General features: G+C 46.2%; 1 protein-coding gene across 1 annotated transcript in view; it reads left to right on the forward strand.

Annotated features, from left to right (window-relative positions):
* LOC140218554 (endothelin-converting enzyme 2-like) overlaps window positions 1-15,805 on the forward strand; it is a 40,171-nt gene extending 24,366 nt beyond the window's left edge. Inside the window, exons 7-9 of the mRNA XM_072288332.1 lie at window positions 4,882-5,201; window positions 9,022-9,379; window positions 14,915-15,805. Of these exons, the coding sequence (XP_072144433.1) occupies window positions 4,882-5,201; window positions 9,022-9,379; window positions 14,915-15,142 (906 nt within the window). The 3' untranslated portion in view covers window positions 15,143-15,805. The remainder of the gene's footprint in view (window positions 1-4,881; window positions 5,202-9,021; window positions 9,380-14,914) is intronic.
* Window positions 15,806-21,470: the final 5,665 nt, after the last annotated feature.

Raw genomic sequence — 21,470 nt, forward strand, 5'->3', positions numbered from 1 at the left:
GCGGGGATGGTCACTGAGCATGAGAAATATTTCGAGCAGATGCCAGCAGCTCACCATGTCTCAAAACTGCACAACTTGTGTTCGATAGTTTCAACGAGAGTGAGTTTAACATGTTTTAGAACGCATGCACACAGAATCATTAGATATTGGTGGATTGCTGTATTACGCAGTACACAGGCTGTACAGTTCCGCTTTTCCCTTTTTGATGTCACCCACAGTGCTGATGACACATATTCACTCTCTCATCCATTTTGCACTCTTCCTATCTTAAGTTGACACTTACCATGGTCATTTACACAGCGGACCGCGCGGTCCCAGCTGTTTCCTTCGTTTCTTTTCTATCCTCCGAGTTTCTGATCCGCATCTCAGCGCTAGTATAATGCATCATTTTATACAGCGGCGAATTGGTTCACGAAATTAATTCGTTCTGTGTATCCGATCGCGAACCGAATTGGTCGCAAACCGATGCAGTTTCTGATGGAAAGCAATGTAAATGTGGTAATCCATTCCGACTCCAGAAATTTAGCCAACACTTTAAAGCAAAAATGTGAAGTCTTGACAAAGTTAGTACATATGAACAGTCAATAGTTGGACGTGTACATGAAATAGAGATAACAGTTTAAGCAGTTATTCAGTTTCGAGGAAGGTTTATTAGTATTAAAGTTTATTTCATTTGACATTAAATAAATGAAACTGCCATGATTGTCCCACGAGCGATCGCTGTGAGCGTGATACGAAGTTCGTGAAGGAATGTTCGTGAGCCAAAGCAGAGTTCAAGAACTGGGCTAAAATTTTGCGACGACTGATATTCGTGAACAGAATTGTTTTTGAACAAGAGCATTCGTAAACCGAGCTACCACTGAAATCTTATTTTGAAGTCTAGCGCCACGGTTCACGACTTCAGAATAATGTGCGTGAGCGTGCACACACACAAACACACACACACACACAAACACACACACACACACACACGCACACACGCACACACACACACACACACACACACACACACACACACACACACACACACACACACACACACACACACACACACACACACACGCACACACATACGCGCACGCACACACACACACACACACACACACACACACGCACGCACACACACACACACACACACACACACACACGCACGCACGCACACACACACACACGCACGCACGCACACACACACGGACACGTGTGTGTTCATAAAGTGTTTCAACAGTCTGTGTATGCGAGTCGAACGGCCCGATTTTGTATAGCTTTTATTGCATCAATAAGGTGTTTTCGAAAGGGATCAGGGCACGAGTGTTGTGTAAGTTAGCTGCATGAATTTCGTAGGTGCCACTCGTAGCGTCTGCTGCGGATACCCTGGCGATTTACTTGCTGCAGTGAAATTGTGGTTAATGCGTGGTGCCCAAGAAAGGCCTCTTGTAATTGTATGTATTGGTTGTCTGCAAAATGAAGCACCTTAACCGGGAGGTTAGGCTGCTTTATGAATAATGAATTACACTGCATACGGCAGGCATTACCAAATCATGACTTTAAGCTCACCACTGCCGTTCAAAAGAAACTGTAGAATCATTGAATTTTAGCGGTGCTAACATATGGCGCAGAAACTTGGAAGTTGACAAAGAAGCTCGAGAACAATTTGAGGACCCCGCAACGAGCGATGGAACGACAAATGTTAGGCGTAACGCTAAGCGACCGGAGGAGAGCGGTTAATTGTCATTAAGAGAATAAAATGGCGCTGAGCAGGCCATGTTATGCGTATGCTAGATAATTGGTTGACCATTAGAGTTACAGAATGGGAGCCAAGGGAAGGGAAGCGCAGTCTAAGACTGCAGAAAGTTAGGTTGGGTGATGAAATTAGGAAATTTGCAGGGCAAAGTTGGAATCAGCTAGCGCAAGACAGGGGGCAATCGGAGATTGCTAGGAGAGGCCTTCCTGCTGCCAGTGAACGTAAAAATAGGCTGCTGCTGCTGCTGATGATGATGAAATTGTATATATTGGAGATCAGTTTTATTACATCTGTGAAACGAAAGCGCTTTGCATTTAGATACATTGCGCGACACTTGCCCCCTGTGACACCATAGTTATATTCTGGAAAGGTCTTCCTGCAGTCTACATTGATGTTGGGAATCAGTTACTTCGGAGTACAGGACACAATCCTCTGCGGACAGGTGAATCCTATTCGTTAATGAATTTGTGAAATAATAAATAAGAAATGAAGGAGGCCGAGCACTGCGCCCTGTGGAACGCTACAAAAGGACGGAACCGGCGTGCGTGCGTGCGTGCGTGCGTGCGTGCGTGCGTGTCAACTTCCAAGTTTCTGCGCCATATGTTAGCACCACAAGAATTCAATGATTCTACACGTTTCTTTTGAACTTTGAACGGCAGCGGTAAGCTTCAAGTCATGATTTGGTAAGCACCATTTATAGATGTGCTGTTGCCTGTCTATGACTGGACGTTACCTTAGCCTTGTACACGTTACATTCCAATTGCCATTCGCAGTTTACTCACCCGTAATTATAATCGGTGCGCGAGCAGGAATTGCGCTATTCCACGCATACGCACGCCGTAAGCTGTTAAAAACCCTTGAAGGGACAATAAAGAGAAAATCGACTTTAGCTGCATCAGTAAAAAACTTAACACAATATAAAAACAAGCTACTCTTACCCTGAAAAGGTGCTTGGTAGACTAGATATAACGCAAAGACGAAAACTGGTTGTGACGCCTAACGTAGCGGCGCTGTGGTTTAGGCCCAAAAGGAAAAGAAGGAAACGGAACTTGGATCGTTATTTTCAAATCTAATATTCAACCAATTGCCGCGAAATTCATGAAAATGTAGTTATACAACACTTTATCAACCTAAATTCATTTTCTGTTTGTCTGTAGTGTCATGCTTCTCTTATGGGGGGGGGGGAGGGGAGAGCTTTGATGTGTACAGGAGCAAGATTCAACGAATATTCACAGGCAAGCGGATATGGATAGCGAGGGAAGCACGTGTAGATAAAGCGTAACTCTGGCTTGTAGCGCACTTCTTCGACAGGTAAGGGGGCGTTCGCTGTGAAATTTCAGCGATTCTTGCGGGCGCGGAGTGCAGTAAGACTTTGCCCACACGATAGTCAGCGCCTCACTTACAAGCTAAGCTTGTTTAATATAACCGAACCTGGTCAGGGGCCCTTTAATATTATTGTTGGTAAAGTCCCTCAATGGACACTCCGAGGTTTCGTCAGAACGTGTATTTGCAGAGAAGACCCATAGGAAGAAGATAAATGCTATTCGGTTGGAAGCTTGCAGAGCATAATGAACAAAGTTGAAATGTACTTCTGTACTTCAGGTAAGTGCCGTGGCGGCCGGCAGAGTGTGCCCTCAAAGTTTTAACTATCTTCCTACAAATATCTGCAAGCTTGAGTGATCTTTGCGAGTTATCAGCTGAAGATCACCTTTGAAAATTTTTGCGGTACGCGTAGGCAATATATAGCGTACGCTGTTCACTGACGCTATCACTGCGACATCATTCGCGATACCTATAAATAAACCTCGTGGGTGTATCGTTAAGCGACCGGCAGGTGAAAACGATATAATTTGAAGAGGCAGGTTTAGCTGAGGCTCTGGTTGACTTGAAATTCAGCTGCGCAGGTTATGTAAGGCGTAGGGAAAGCAACCGATGGTGCAATATTTATTATTTCTACAGTACGGCCAGGTTCCTTTTTGCAGCCAGGGCAGGAGTGGTTAACACTAAAGTAGTAGCGTTACATGTGGTACAGGTGCGCACATTTTAGAACAAACAAGGGGAAAAAGAAGATGAGAAGACCAAAACACTAAGAGCAAAACCCATAAAGAAGGGAACAAAAGAAGCTTTTCGAGCGTATAATCAAGATAACTTTCAAATAACCATACGATAATACGTGCACGTAACGAATAGCAAAGATTCAAGATAACTGTACATAACACCCATAAAATGGGAAGAGTTACATGGATTAGTGGGCAAAAACTATGCTCACGAAAAACAAAGGCAATTGGAAAAAAGAAACCTGACATTTGTAAGACCATAGAGTTTGTGCCGCTGATATGACGCAAATGAAATTCTATGCAGTAAACCTGACAGACCGATCATAGTCACGGAGGGCAGCTAAAGATGTTTCAATGCCAGATAAATGTGTTGCTTCTTGCAGCAGTGAATTCCACTCTACCATAGGTCGTGCAAAAACAGAGTGCTACGCCGATGTTCGTGACTGTGGCATTACAATAGTCCATTCGTGCTTATGTCTCGTGCGTTTCGACTTAACTACATGTATGTACGGAATTCAAGCTTTGGCTGATTGTTCCCAATGTGGTAAATAATTTTTAATTTGATATAATTTATGACGTGAGTCGAATGTTGGAAGGCTAGATTGAATTAGGAATTCAATAACACATGTAGTTATGTTGTAGACATTATAAATGAAGCGAAGTGCTTTTCTCTGTCCACTTTCGATAAGGGCTATGTTTGTCTTAGAATGCGGGTTTCAAACGACATCAGCATATTTAAGTAATAGTTTCACTAATGATGCGTAAGTGACAAGCTTTGCTTTTTGATAGTAGCGCTATTGAAACGATTTATGATGATTGCCAAAGAAAGAAAAATAGATTTGAGGACGGCAGAGAATGAATGCTAAGACGAGATTAGTCAATTTCAGGCATAGGACGAATACAATTGAAGCAAGACGTTTGTAAATGTACCCTGATGGGAGAGAGCTTGGTCCTGCAATGAAGACTAAATTAGGGTGCAGAATGATGATGCTTATCATTGTCTACATAGCTAATCACCGATAAGCAAAACTGACACTGTGATTGCTCGTAGCCTTAACTATCCTGGCGAACTTTCTGCTACAGGTGGTCCTCACGTACAACGTGCTGATCGAGGTTTTGCACCGGGACAGCTGGAGCAAACCCCAGAGGGACGCCGCACGGAAGGTCTTTCACACGGTTTCGTCGGTTGCGCTGCGGAAGCTGCGAAACTTCACGCACTTCAATGGCAGCCAGTCGAAGACCATGGTCTCGGCAATAGATGGCATTGATACGGTCATCTGGCCCGACCAAAGACAGTCAGATAAGGTAGAGAACCTCTACGGCGACGCTGTCAATAATACCTTCGGCTTCTTCGGACATTGGCTGACTAGCCGGATGCAGTGGCAACGAGCTATTGTAAATTGGTGAGTGACAAATATCTTTTATTTCCATTTACATTCCCTTCCCCAATGTCACCCGCCATTCCAAAAATCCTGGCAGAACCCGTCTCACGTTGAAACTCGACGTTAATGCGATTAGCATTAAAGCAAAATATCGACGTACTACACTGTCAACGTCGAAAAACGTCACGTATTAGTAGTGTTGCCAATCGTACCGAAATTAGTGTACAATGTCAACTTTTGAAGAAATGTTCCTAGTATTCTCTTGAACCACTCGGGACGACCAATTGTCCTGACTTCTTTTATAACGTTCACATTCTCGTGGTACTTTCGGGAGCTACCAATGTGTGTTTGTCTCTAACCGTTTTCCCGCTTAGCTAGTTCACTGGGTAGCCACATAAATAAATGACCAAAAATCGCGGCAAGAAATTTTCATCTACACCATATCTTGCAAAGGGGATCGCAGAAGCGTTGCAGAAAAAGAAAAGGGAGACCAGGGCCGTAAAGACGCCCACTCGCAATTGAGTTTATTTTGAGGAACAGACCACCAGGAGCGTTTTTACGCAAGCGTTAATATCGAATATCGTGAAAAAAATATAAAATTTAGAACGACCGCCTGACACTCGAGCAGACATCACTACATAAAAATGAGAAAGTAGTGCGGGTTACAGCAACATTGGCACGTGCAAATGGTCAAAAAAGAAACCATCCCGAAAAAAAAAGACCACTGGAGGAAGGTAGAAGAAGGGTGTGGTGAAACATTCAGGCAAGAGTGAGGAGCGTCAATTCCTTGTCTATCAGATACAGCGACGGTGCACTTATGCAAAAGTCAGCGTGAGCGTTAATCTGACCAACCTCGAGGATTTCTCCTTCAATTCTGTCTTTGGATCTGCTTTCGATCTTGGTTTCATCGAAAAGTGGTTTACAGCCTCCTTCTCTACTGCGCGCATTTAGGTGCGCTGCGATGCTCAAGGCCTTTAAAGATAGCGAAGGCTCTCTTGGCCTGCCAGTCAGACAGCGCCCTGTCTGCCCTATATAAACTTTCCCACATTTGAGTGGAATCTTATCTGCCATTTCAGTGGCGCAGGGGACGAAGGCCTTACCGTGTATCCTTTCACATGCGTTGTTTTTTTCGTTTCGCCGTTTGCGATGACACACAGCCGAGAAAGCTTGAGAGGAGCTGTGAAGACGAGGTTCACAGCATGGTTTTTCCCGACCATCTTTAGGTTGTGAGAAATGGTGTGGATATATGGCATCACAACAAACTTGTTTGGCCTCTGGTGTGGCGTAGCATTGGGCGATGCCTGAAAATTTCTCAAAAACATTGATACCACTACCACCAGCACACTCGAAGGGAATCCCGAGGCTCTCAGACGGGACACTTGAAGGTAAAAGCTATGGCCAACCCTGTGTACACAAGACTTAGTCCGAGACGACTTGAGGCACGACGAAGGTATGCCCCGTTTCACCAGTTTGATGTGAGAGGAGTCAAAGGGTGGAATGCCTTTCTCAGAACGCGGCATATGTTCCCAACAAATGTGTTATTCACGATCAAAATAGAGCTCTAAATCTAAAAACAAGAGTATGTCATTGTCAGGGAGTTCTATAGTGAAAGATAAATACAGCGAGCATTGTTTAATACAGTGCAACACTTGCTCAGCTACTGCAATGTTATTGGCATTATGTGGAACAGATAAAATGACAAGGAAATCGATCATGTATGTATGAACTTGAAACATTGTTGTGGCTCAGTACTTGCTGAAGCAAAGGGTCACATATGGCTAGGAAAATTTCAAGAAGAATGGCTGCGACACACGAGCCAACACAAAAGACCTTTTTCTGTATGTAGGTCTTATTGTCAAACGTACCGATGGTGGAGGCGAAGTAGCTGTCCGAAAGTTCAAGAGAAGCTTCTGGCGTAATTAGGCAGTCATTCTGAAATACAACAATGCAGCCGGCACCAAGGCGCCGGCTGAGAGCATCGACTAAGGAGTCCCAGCGTTGCGGCGTCGTTATGCACTACATTATCATCTGTGCAAGCGTAGTGGTGCTTTCTTCTACGAGGGAACAAAGATTAAGCTGTTGCCTGTAAACAGCACAGACGCAGCAATAAATGCTGGGGAGCGGTCTTAGAACGGCATACAACCTTTGGATTGCCACCACTATCTCTACCCTTCCTTCACTGGATGCGATTAAGGGCTCATACAGTTTGCCTTGCTTGTTCCGGACTCTTATGTCTCATGCAGCCGATTACTTGCCGAGATGTTCTTGCTTTCGAGTGACGTAGCGTCCAGTGCCGGGCCCAGTCGTTGTGACGGGTATGTGTCAATCCATTCGAAAGCTATGAGATGTGAAAATTGCGCTGATGTGAAATGGACCACTAGTTTTACCACGCATACTTCCATTGAGCTTTCTCTCCCACCATCCTTTCGTAGACCACCTAACACTAAATGTATATTACGCAAGTATACTACAAAGTGTAAAGTTGGCACAATTCAAAAGATTCAGCCCCTTTGCAGTGGGCACGAATTCGCACTGGAACACACACAAATAAACCTTCATGGTACAGCGGTAGTTGACACGGGCACCAGTGGTTTAATCAGCGCCGCGGAGATTCCTACCACGAAAGTTATTGCCCCTGCAAATTTTCTCTCTGTAAGCACAGCAGAGTTCAAATAAAGTTTAGCAATGCCCGATATAGTACATTCTCAACGCTTTATTAAAAACTTGGAACTGCCTTCGGTACGCTATGATGTGCTTGCTGCATGGAACTGCTTGTCAGCATGCCGTTGCAGGCTCATGTTATGACCAAGTTATGGCAGCCAACTTTATGAGCGTGAAAATAGACTAGATGTACGCAAAAAGCATCGCTATAATAAAAACTCTGCAAGAGGGTAGTTTAGAGCACTAGTGGTATGAAATACACAACCGCTGTCTACTGGGTTTGCAAGACTGAAATACTTTCTGCAGAGCAGCGGACGATGATGAAGCGCACGCGGGGGATTGCGCCAGAAGCAGCCTACGAAGCATCTACATTAAAGATGCAAAAGATTCATAGGAAGTAGTACCATACTAGCACAAAAATTAAACACAGACAGCGCAGACTGTGTAAAGCCTTCGTGGCAAAGTTGTGATGCTGATGCGAAGGAACAGGCGGCGGATGGAAAGCGGATTTTCTTTGCCATGTCGTCACGGATCCAGTCGTCACCAGGCAGCGCGGAGTGAAACTGCCAATATTCAAGCTCTGTAGTTACTGACGCGTAAGCGTTACACTGCCTGGCATTGTTGCCACTCCGTCATGCACCGGATTAGGCTGCTTGTCGTGCGCGTTTTTTTCCCCGGTGTGAAAGCACGGTTCACACGAGCGGAAAAATATCCCCGCGACAACTTGCACGCGTTCGAAAACTTCTGGCATTGGTCTACATTTGGTTCCCACGAGACCATTGTTTACTGCCGCTACCGGCCTCACGGTTGCGGCGGCAGGAAATGCAGCCTTGAAATCGTAATGCTAAACATGATCAAATGTCTAGGCCTTTTTTATCACTCAGTTCATTTAGGTACGCGATATGGCCCATGTCTTCTTCTTCCCACATGATAGAATGGTTGGCGATGGCAAATGTCAGGAAACTTGACGTGGTGCATCGTATGGACGATCACGTACGCCTGTTATTACCACTTGGAATGTCACTTCTGATATCTTTGCACTCTGTACGCTTTCCGCATGCAACTTGTGCAAGGACATTCGCGCAGGCTCGGTTTCCTCCCTGTAAAGACGTAATAGTAGCGGCCTCCTTACAAAGACTTCCCTCTAAAATGTCCCGACTCATGCTTGGGCATGGCGCAGGGCTTCTCGGTCGTTCGTGTCTCAAATCTACCTGGTGGACATCACAGCGTTGTGTCGATTCAACCCGGCACTCCTCAGAATTGCTGTGGCGATTGCGTCACTAGATTCGCCGTTCTTCTACCACCATGGCACCCCTGCCATGCTGTACGGTGGCCTGGGCTTTTTGTACGCGCGGTGCCTGTTTTTCGCCTTCGACGTGGTGGCGCAAATCGCAGACGTGACCAAGAGGAACATGCCTGTGGCTGACGACTCTAGCCACTTGGAAAATGCGGTGCATTGCCAACGCCAAGGGGTTGACCGAGAGACGCTGTACCCCTTCCTGCCGGCGCTGGAGGTGGCGTACGCAGCATACATTAAGGTACGGACAAGATTCGTAGCTCTAAGCTACTATGGCTGACGCAAGTCGAGCGTAGTTGGACAAAATCGGGCTAACGAAGTCCTGAGGATATAACCAATGTTTTGATAAGATGACATGCCTTCGCCAGGTGTCGGTGTATTATGGCCTTCGAGCGACAGGGCCTTCGCACATTGGGCAGTGGAAAACAATACGTCACGTGGACTCACTATGGCCCTGTTGCGCAAATGAATGTTTTATTCAACACTCAGCTGGTTGAAGTACCTGTGATCATCCTTAACAACTGATAGAAGGCTTCACGAAACAAAGGTTCACTTGTCTTGCTCCACGCTTGTTCACCTACAGTAGCGTGTCCACCTTTAAGTGACCCCGCAGTTTATTTATGAGAAATGGTAGAGCACTGCAAGGGACTTTCTGCCTGCATCGTACATAAAATTCGCGCAGTTCTTACGCCCTGTGGGGAGCCTACGTTAATGTGAAGTAATCTCCGCACAGTGCATGTGATGAAATGTTTTAACGTTTCTATTTCTGCGTACTTCACTGTCACTGTTGGTTTTCTCAAACGGACGAACAGAAGCAAAGATGCATGCCCTATAAGCATTCCATTGTAACGTAGATCTCCTCAATGTCATGCGAGGCTGAATACGTGATGCTGAACTGGCTGAACTAGAAACATTACCTGCTGTGTACCATAGAGAATGAGGAGAACAACGCTTTATGTAGCCTTTAAAAACGGACCTTCAAGTGCATCTGTGGGAGCCCCGTGCAGTCTGTGATTGACGTCTGGAGCCTTCGAAGACACGTCTACTCCTCGTGAGCGGTTGGGTGTGCGCATAAGGGTCCCCTAGATTTAATGAACGCCTAACGCTACCTGATGTACGAAGAATGAAACACCAAAACATAAAACACCGAAGCATGAACCACCCAGAGAGAACGAGGAAACTGCATACACAACGTGAAACTGAAGCATAGGCAACACCTGCTTTTGCTCATAACAGCGTTAGGATGTGATGCGCAATTTGAGTCAGAGGATGCCCTCCTATAGTTTTCAATACCTGCCCGGCTTCAATGACTGGTCTGCTGCCTGTGCATGCCTTCTGCATGACGTGCGATCGAGTGCTATGAAAGACAGTTGGGGTGACCCCAACCGTGCCCTCGTGAACTGTGATCAACTACTGGAAAAGTGGCGCTCTCCCAGTGATCCTTGGTTTTGGAGTTACTGGGCTGGCATTGAAAAAATGTGCGAGGGCACGGCTAGAGTAAGGCATATTATTCTAACAATGATTGGTTGTATTTTACTTCCGAATTCATCCCAGAGATTCAATAGCCCATCATGTCTGGCCCACTCTTGAAACTTCGAGGAAACTTGTTTCTGTATTTTGTCGCTTTGCACGGCTACTACTGGGAGCCAAATGTATGAATCCGTGGAGAGATTCCAAGAGCCACTTGATCATGGCGAGTAAGCCGTTGGCTGAGGTCACCACCAATCTAGAAGTGAAATTCAGCGCAGTAAAACTCAGCTTTGCTATCCAGCTCGGCAATTACCGGCGGCCGAATCACCTAAGTGTACATTTGCTCATACGCATGTCATGACCATAGGTCGGAAAATAAGCAGAACTCACTCACTCACTCACTCACTCACTCACTCACTCACTCACTCACTCACTCACTCACTCACTCACTCACTCACTCACTCACTCACTCACTCACTCACTCACTCACTCACTCACTCACTCACTCACTCACTCACTCACTCACTCACTCACTCTCACTCACTCACACTCACTCACTCACTCACTCACTCACTCACTCACTCACTCACTCACTCACTCACTCACTCACTCACTCACTCACTCACTCACTCACTCAAAATATATGCCTTACCAAGTACTCTCTCAGACTAGTACACAGACTCGGTTTCACGCCCAATCCGTCTCACCTCAACTCAGTTAGGCTCACGCCCCTAGACCTGACTCGAGTTCACATGAACTTCTATTTAAGAGGCTGCCTGATTGTAAGTTTCAATAGTCATAAAGTTGGTCGACCTATGGCGAAGAATAAGGTAGGCTTTATGCTCAGGTGCACTTAGTCGTAGGTATTATCGATAGCTTTGCAATTTACAAAGAACACGCTTTTATTCTTGCTTTGAATTGTTAACACGTATACTTATCAAATTGTTAGTTTTGAGGTTTTGTTTCGCTTTTCGTGCCTCTTCTTCGTACTCACAAAAGATGCACGACCTTGTCTTCACTTTTTCTGTCACTCTGTCAATAAACCTTGCTATGTCAGCCCATTCTGGTTTCATATACGCTTTCGCAAGTACGTTCAGATTCCCACTAGGTAGTCATGCAATTGTAAAATAATCTCAGAGTAACTCTTGGCGGCTTATTTGACATATATCGAGCATTAGTGAGAGTTCAAACCTGCCAGGAAGCGAATAATGCTCAGGACTCACTGAAATAACAAGCAGAATACGTTGAAGTCCACAATGAACGCAGACAAACGACATTAGCCACCAAATTAGCAAGCTCATATCCAGCAAATAGGACGCCACTGCGGCGGTGGATGTCTAGCTGGAAGTCAACGCCTGCGATGCTCTTCACAATTCATGCTATTTCAACGCTATTTTACTGTGGTCAAGGAGTGCGTTTACGACAGCCTTTTTTCCGACCGATACTTTTATTTCAACTAAGCATAGACGTTACCATTAGGGGCTTTCCCGACATTCGGTTGGGGTTTAAAAAAATCGATGTTGGTTGACAAGACTAGATGCGCGAAGAATTTTTTGCTGACGGGCACGGCAGGCCGTGGAAAACGGTAATTTTTGCCGGGCGCTCCAAGGTTAAGCCAGAACTGAGCAAATACCGGGTTAGGAGGCATAAGAACGTGGTTAGACCAACTAAATGACAGCGTGCGCACAGCGCATTTCCAACTGGCTTTACATAAAAAAGAGGAGCAAAGAAAACTGTCGGTGAACATATAAACGCAATAGTGCGATGCTAAAAATTGATGTGCATTTTATATGAATGCCACAGATACTGAACAGCACATCAGGTGCTTAACTTAGGTGCAGAATAGGCTGTTTTTTTCTCCTTCAAATCAACCAGTTTGAATTCCGCTGTGCGCGTGCTGTAAGGTCTGTAAGGTCTGTAAGGTCTGTACTCTTGGTCTGTCCACGCTAATTCACCTAGTAAGCCTAAACAACATCTCACATCCACTAAAATTACAACTTGACTAGCTTTATTTCTAGCCATCAAGAGTACGTTCATAAAAAAAGAACAAATATTGGCGCCTAATAAATAATCACGCTACAAAATAATAACTAGAATTTGGGTTGCGAGATATTCACTGCAGGAATATCGCTCCATCACGTCAAAAACGCTACTACGGTTTTTCCTCACTGAAAGCAGCATTTTGAGGTATCACATTCAGTTTTCCGAGCTAAAACAAGCTTTTTGAATCCTAAAACTCCGCTTGCATAAAAGATGATACTTACGGCTTTATGGCTAAGTGTTCGATACGTCAATAGTAAAAGGCCACAGTGCAGGAACCGATGGAGACAAAGGAGGCACACAAAGTACACGCAGCGCTGACTTTCAACAAAAATGTTTATTTTGTCGGTGCGCAGATAGTCTTATAGGGAACATGTGGCAAAAAAAAGAAAGACAGAAAAAAAAAAACATCAGATATTTGCACAGAACCTGGTCATAACGCTATCCCACCCTGGCACGTGAATCTAGGTCGCTCAGCTCTTTTTCAACCAAGGCTATCGACGGACAGCTGACACAGTTACCGTACGTGAAACTGCCTTCCACTATGTAAGGCCAACAAGCCCAACTGGCTACTCTGCTCAACACCATAGGTCACATTCTAGTACAGGTCACACACATATGTCCGCAAGATATTTAGCGGCCCGTGGCTTGAGCTTGAGAGAGGTTTAGCTTGTCCGGTATTCGGGTAAACGCAGGCGGACGGGGCATTGGGGTGGAAGTGTAAACGGGAGCAGCCTGCATGGTGCAGCCACCTGGTGGAGAAGAGCTCACACAGACAAAAACATCTAGTAATGCAGTAAACAAGTGTATTTTACTTCGCTGCGGGTGTAAATTTTTGCCAGCAACACGATTACGCAAGTACCGAGAATTTACATCAGCAACGAAGTAGAACAAACTTGGTTAATGCAATGTTAGCTGTTTTTGTCTGTTTGAGCTCTGCGTCACCAAGTGGCTGCACCATGCAGGCCGCTCACGCTTGCGCCTCCGCCCCAACACCCCGTGCGCCTGCGTTTACCCGAATACCGGACAAGCTAAACCTCTCTATTGCGTGCTAGCGTTGCAAGCAGAGCATGGGATGAGTAAAACGACAGTTTTGTCGCCGAATACAATACGCGACACAAATAGTTGCTGGTACAAGGCACATCAAAGCAAGATGGATGTGCTAGCATATGATCCCTTGTTGGGAGCAGACAACAAAAAAAGTGCGCGACAATCGAACGCATTCGTCGAGCTTTCAACGCTAAGGTTGCATTATTGGCGTAGCGTTGAACACGTGCTTGAAATGATTATGTGCTTTCTCAATGTCTCGGATGAATGATAGGCAACTGTACAGCTCCTGCGAACCGGCGGTCTTTTTTGTGTTTTCGCCTTACTTCTATCCGTTCTATATATTCGCTTACATTGCGACGCATCGTGAACCGGTATCAGTTAGTTGTTTCGACCTGTTAAAATGCCGGTAACGATGTCGTCCGAGACATTCTACTAGGCCGAAACAAATAAGGTGCTCTTCCTTGAGGCAACAGTCGAAGAATCTGGTTTTAAAGGGGCCTGCGCTTGGCGGGCAGATTTCTTGTCATGATGCTTGCCCAGCTCGTATCAGTACAAAGATGCAGACTCAGAAGATGCACTTCTCATCCATTCTAATGGCAAAAGCGGCAATGTTTTCTTATCGTATCATAGTGAAAACTCAAATTTGAATGATGCCTTTTCGAATAATTCCGATGTTTTTCAATTCGACGACAAACGTTTATGCGCGCGAAGAAATCTCCATGACGTGTCGTGAATCTCTTATTAGAACTTCAAAAGCGTTTGACGTCATTTGAAGATAACAAAGGGAGCGACCCTTTCTCAGCGACGCCGGAAGGCTGCCATTGTAAAGTGCAGTTCCATCGACGTGCAGTGTTCCCCGGAGCCAAAACAGGCGCATAGGGAGCAAGCAGCCCCTTTGTCGATTTCATAGAAATCTCGCTGAGAGAAACTAAGACGCATCGCTAACAATGCACTGAAATTGGAGTCTCTTTCGGAAGCGCCTGCGCTGTATTAATGGGACAAGCTGTGCTGAAGACAGCAACGAATGATACTAAGCACACTCTTTCCGCAAGTATGCGATGCAACATTTCCCTTTAAGTGCGGTCCGTGGGGCTTTCAGAGAAAAGTTGGTTTGGCCCTCGCTGGTTCCGAGTTCTGCAGTTCAAACGAAGTAGAATTAGTGCTTGCTCGCTTGTGTGTGCAGCCAAAACGTGCAGTGGCTGCCTCACCTGCGCAGGCGCTGAACGGCAGCGAGGATGCGCGACTGAAAGGCATGGAGCAGTACAGCGGGGAGCAAGTGTTCTTCCTGACCATGTGCCACACTCTCTGCGAAGTGGACGGCCGAGGAAGCGCCTGGTCGCCGGCATGCAACGCAGCCGCGCGAGAGTTCGAGCCGTTCACGAAAGCGTTCGGTTGCGCGGGTGGGTCTTCCATGAACCCGAAGGAGAAGTGTCATTTTTTCTAGCGCCGACACCGCATGACACCCAGCGCACGGAGCCACGGACACCGCTCCAGACGCTGGGCGTGGAACATCGCCAATACTCGACCCACCATCGGCGCTAAATGGCGACCTCGATGAGACGATAGCAAATTATGCCTTGATATGCGCGGGTTTTAGTCTTCTATGACCGCATTTTTATTTTGGTTTTCGCGTTTTCGTTTTCAGTCTCGCTTGTATAGCTTGAGAAGTGCTCCCTTCGAATTGCTACTTTTCGCACGTGTAAGATTTTGTGCGAACTTTTATGTTGGCTTTTGACCGGCTCTTGTGTGTACGCATGGTGACACTTTCTCAATACCTGCGCATAATTGTCCACTGGTGACCAGTGGCGCGCCCTGTTCTTGAGTGCTGCCAAGGTCCCTCATATCTTGCGTCTGGCGAGATCGAACCAGTTAAAATTGTGTGTCTAGAACTGGCCAGTTTTACATCGCATTGTGAGTGTTGTTACTGCATAAATGCGTACATTTACTTTAGGTCCATTTGTAGGAACGCCTACGCGCGCTGTTTTCGTTTAGCATGAAAAAAAATTCTAGTTACTTCAAAAGCGTCACAAAACTTCTTACCTAGTGTAAGCTCGGTGGTTCGTACTGACCTACTGACTGCAAAATTTTGCAGTAACTACATTCATACAAAGCGTAAATAAAGCTGTGTTATAAACAAATGCCTTCAGTCACGTATGTGTCTCCCTGAACGTAGAGAAGAGCCGTTTATTCGAAGAAATATAAGTACTCGCGCGTAGCAAAGTGCAACTATAACAATCCTGCCATAGATTTGAACCTTGATCGTGAGCCTTCTGTGGGTAGTAGTTATTTATATTTTTGATGCGAAAGCATGAAATGGCCCATTGAAAAAGGGGGTCGTGGTCGGGGACGTGATCTTACGACTCTGTCGCAAAACATCCCCCAGAGTGAACTCGAATATACCCAACTTTGGAGCCATGGTGTGACGTTAAGGCTTAAGCGCGAAATGGCTTATCGATAAAGCCGCAATATAGTTATTTCCAAATTTTACATTTCGCTCATATTTTGACTCATTTAGTTTGACAAATTGAGCTATTGTTGACATGTACATCTCATAACTACAATGACAAGTGAATATTTTCTTCTAACATCTTGCACTACGTTTTACCTTCTTTCGCAATCCTCAAGATTTGTTTCCACTATCTTCGTACATAGGAATGTTGTCATCAATTTCAAATCGAAAACGCAATCTTACATCAATTTTGGTCACCATGCTGGAACTTTTTCTTTTTAAATGGTCCTTTATAAAAGCACGGAACTAGTCGCAAAGTATCAGGTAGCGAGTGTAAAAATTAACATGTGTAGATTCAAAGCAAACAAGAAAGAGGAACAAACGTAGGAAAAATATCTTCCTCCGGTCCACCCCGTGAAAGTGTAAGGGCAGCGAAGCTTTTATCGACATTAGACAAGCACGACCGACGGTAGAGGACATTATACATGTCCCACCACCACAAGCCACGTATGTCACGCGCGCGCGCACGCACGTGTGTGAAAGTGCAGCGTGTGTGCTCACTTTTCTAGGCCCTTCACCAAGCGCAAGTGCCTTGTTGAACTATTTAATTTTCAGAGTGAGTGAGTGAATGAACTAACTTTAATAGGTCCAGAGAAGACGCAGGGGAAACCCCGCGCCACCGGGCTAGTCCCACGTAGGGACCGCGAAGCTGAGCTTGACGGCCCGATCGCGGGCACTCTGAACGGCCAGGGTTTGGTCGTCGTGCTCGGAGCTGCCCAAGAGTGCAGCAGCCCACCTATCCTCGCTGAAGTTGGAGCCGAGGGATTCGCACTCCCACAACACATGGTCCAATGTTGCTGTTAGTCCACAGGCAGGGCAGTCCGCACTGGGATACCTTTCAGGGTATATTGCACGAAGAACCGCAAGGTTAGGATACGCACGGGCTTGTAAAAGTCGAAGGGTCACCGCCCGCGCCCTGCATAAAGCGGGATGCGGGACGGGGAATGCCTGTCTTGACAGATAGTAGTGTGTGGTAACATCATGGAACGTGAGCAACGGTTCCTCGCGGGGCAGGGGTACTGCGGAGGCGGCGCGGTCAGTGAGTCCTCGCGCGGCCTCGTGCGCGCCCTCGTTATGGTTAGAAGGAGAGCCCTCAGTCGACCCCAAGTGAGCGGGAAACCAAGTGATAGAATGCGGAGAGATACTTTTGGCGCTTTGGAGAATGCGGAGGGCCTGAGGGGAGACCATCCCGGTTTGGTAGGCCTTAATGGCCACCTTGGAATCGCTATATATTGCCTCTCTGCGACCATCGAGCACAACCAGCGCGATTGCAACCTGTTCGGCTACCACGAGCCTCGAAGTGCATACCATCGCGCAGCAAGTGAGTGGAATTGGAGTCGTCGATGTGGACGGCGAATGCCTCTTGATGGACATATCCCGCGACATCCACGATGCTTGCCTCAATGTGGTTGTTGCGGACATGCTCGAGTAGAGCTGTACCCCTGGCCCGACATCTGCCGACGTTGTTTGCGGGGTGCATATAGCGGGGAATGGGCGAGAGAGTGAGTTGCGTCAGAGAATTTGTAAAGTACGACTTACATACAAGCTGCAGACGTGATAGCTTCGGACTGTAATTCGTATATACGAGAATAACGGCATCGTCACTCGACGATATCGCCTGATGACGTCATCGCGTCAAACACGACGCAACTCGATGTCTTCGTCAAGTGATGATGTCACCTGATGACGTCCTGTCATACTTCTCGGAGAAGCAGCACACTGTGCACTTCCCGCTTCGTTGCAATGTCTCCGTGAAAGGCCCACATTTTTGTGCGAGCCCCGCGCACGCGGCCACGAAAAATCCCGACAAACTAGAGGGTGCCCGCTTCGCTGTAAAGCTTCTTTTTAAGGCGGCCTATTGCGCACTACACTTTTATTGCGCCTGTCTTTGACCCCTGCAGAGTCCACGTATGATTAGCATTCCATATACCTCATTCTTATTTCAAGTCATCTTAAAGAGTCACGTACTGAAAGTCACAATTTGAACCTCGTATAAAGTTTGTTTCGACAATGCGCCATTCACAAGGTCAGCACTGCGGCACGTGAACAATTGCGTTTCGCATTCTATTTTCATCCGGCATACAAATAGAGCTTGTAGATATTTCATAACCACCAAAATCCTGTGTCCGAACGGTCGTCGGTCGGTTCGGTTATGTGAACGTCGGCGCTTCGTTGGCATTTTGGTCGATTTCCCAGCATTGGAACTCACTGATACTCTCCTCAAACAGCACTTTTTTATTCTAGAAGCAGATACCCTTTACTTGTAAGTGAAAGAGTCACGAAATGTCAAACAACGCTGGGTCTTGGCACTTGGTCACAAGTGTGCTTTCACCCGTTCGTCGTGCTTTTCAGCACGTTCGACTTTAATCATGCCGGACCACACAGCCCTTCTCACCTAATGCTACAGTGTGGCAAAATTTCACATTTTGCTACAATGCACTGCATTACGCAACGCCGCTAGAAGTTAACTAGTACAGAATGGCATAAAATGCCTTCTGTAATGTATTCAAGCGCTAGGTGGCAACAAAATTGAAATGCCTCTGGCCAACGTTACATGCTAGATGGCGCTATATACAGGCAAATACTGAATTTATACAACGCAGAGACGGCAGCACGGACACAGTGGTGCAGGTCATCGTAAAAAAAATATGGGCAGGCAAGCTATAATAAGTGCGTCGCAACCACGCAACAAAATATATTCACAAGATATCTATGCCAACACGCACACGCGCAAAATGGTGGCCGTCAGATGACTCGAGGGATGATCCACACAATCGCAATTTCAACGGTCCGTCAGGCAGCGACTTCGCTGGATCTCGCGGTGAATAGTGTTCTGTCATCGTTCGCGCACTTTATTAGGGAACTGCAGAAGCACGAGATTTTTTAAAAAGACTCAGTGAGTGGCAGGCCCACCGACCACGTCAGACAGCCTACACGCAATGATCGTGTGCTGCGCGGTGGCCACGAGCTGATGTCACAGGCGAGAGGGCGCCACTCAAACTTCTTGGTGCTAATAGGTCTCTATAAAGCCTTATAACAGATGAGTGCATGACCAACACCATTATTTGGGCACATGTGTTACAACGACGGTGCAAAGTGCGGAAGATTACAAAATAGGTGCACCGATGGCAATTAAAAGAACAATGCTCATCCGCACCTGAAGGATTCAAACTCAAGACGCGGCAATGGGCACTGCGGAGTGGGACGGCTATACCCAGCGCGCTGATCTTGCGGCCTACACAAAATTCCCAGTGGGGGCGCCTGTGCATGCATTTCGTAGCCATAATAGAGAGTAGCGTTGCATACAATCGACGGCGACGTTGTGTGCATCGCAAATGTTCGTAAAACGGTGGCGTCAACTGTGGCAGTTTCCTTCGGTTGCAGCGACTTCAGAGTCATGGTGCAGAGAAATCGCTAAATACGCAGCTTTCTTTTTTAAGAGGTATTCGATGGGCGCTCTGCCGCATAGAAATATACTTCTCAGGCCTTAAGGTTGCCTGTTGAAAATATTTGTTAGAGCGGATGGACTGGCTCCATCTTCTTTTTCGGTGAATTCTGGCTCACTTTGATTTCTCAGCAGAATAATTCAAAGAAAAACTGCCAGCCGTGCTAGTACATTCGGCAAGATGACAAATGATAACTTATATGTGAAGTTATTGAGTTAGATGTCTGGAAAGCCATAAGCAAAGTTTCGCGCACACTTGCTGGAGTTCAGTTACACTATAGCAAACACCCCAATGTTGCGTGCATATTTCTTCGCTTTGTTTGATAAACAATGGCATTCCTAGGTGCACTTCATTTGTGCGAATAAAAAGAAATACTTTCCGCTTTGCTCTCCGTGATAAATACTCATTGTAGTAGTTTGCGTAAGATTGTGGTATTTGAGGGTTTTCTAATATCGTATATATTTTAGCTTCCGAAAAGATTAGTCGGACGTTGTGGTACGTGCAAGATGCACACAAGTAGCGCATTCTCCATATATAGCGATGAATGTCGCAGCATGTAAATGTTTGATGACTGTTGTACAAGTAGGAACGCGATGCAACCGTCGTCATTCGACTGCGATTGCCACTATCCGAGCCGCCTGCTCGTTTGAGTTTGCGATCGCTTGGCGTAGATGCGCACACATAGAATGGAAAGCAAGGTAAATATACCTGGTAGCGAAGCTTCCATAGGAGCCCATACGTTCAAAACATGGCGGTCCATCGGCGGTCCATGGGGCTTAGCGCCATCTGTATGTGGTGGGAACACTTCCGGCGGAAAAAAAAATAATGTGGCGTCATGTCCGTTAAAAGCAGAAGTGACGTCATTTTGTTTTCGAAGGCGCGAAATTTGTTTTGTTGGCCTGCTTTTGGAGCTATATATTCAAATGCCCCGCCATTCGACTCGATGGGCGTTTCGAGCTTTCAGCGCGGATACGATGCAGGAAAAGCCAGCCATACCGTTGTCGAAATCGCACCCCTGCAGAGAACATACTTTCTTTGGAGGCCGACGAAAGCTTTAGGTGTAGAGTGCTGATCCTATTGTTGGATGCCAATCCCGTCGGCCAGCGCCGTCGCACGAAAACAACTACACAATTATCTGGCGGTCGTAACTCACTAATTTTGACTGAACAGATTAAGAAGCGGTGAAGCTACCCGCGTCACCAAATTCAGACAAACTTCGACACGCAAGAATGCACAACGTGTGAGGGGGGCGTATTTTAACAGGTGAACTTCACGAGTGCGCCTTTCTGCCCATTTCAAGACGTGCATTACATTGCGAGTGATAGTGGCGTCAACGCCCCCTCTAGCAATGGGCGCTGAAAAGAAATGCATTTATTAATAATAATAAAATTAAAGTTGTATTTTCTTAACTGGTCACGAATATATAAAATTGACTAGGAAATTTATTTTCGTTAAATGAATCTAACTGTGTCTCGTTTGAATTAAAAAAACGCGTTTTTCTTTCTCAATGTTTGTTCCCTCCAAACATAGTCGCGCTTCAATCGCTGCTCCCATAACCCCCCATGCTGATGTCGGTGACAATCTGTACTGAACCGCTTTTCGCTCGAAGCTTCGCCACCTATTTGAATCGACCTTGTGGAAAGTTCTGCGATCACATGACGTAGACGTAGACATAAATGTGACATATCGTTTGGTTGAAACAGCAATTCATCGCCGTTAGCGGCGTAATTTGATGACGACCCTCACTGTCACCGCCATCTTGATTTTTGAGTCGTATCCGCTTATTGTGTACAAGCTCAGCCATAAGTTTCCATGCC

Source organism: Dermacentor andersoni, chromosome 5 (genome assembly GCF_023375885.2).
Source record: "Dermacentor andersoni chromosome 5, qqDerAnde1_hic_scaffold, whole genome shotgun sequence".
In the NCBI taxonomy this organism is placed as follows: domain Eukaryota; kingdom Metazoa; phylum Arthropoda; class Arachnida; order Ixodida; family Ixodidae; genus Dermacentor; species Dermacentor andersoni.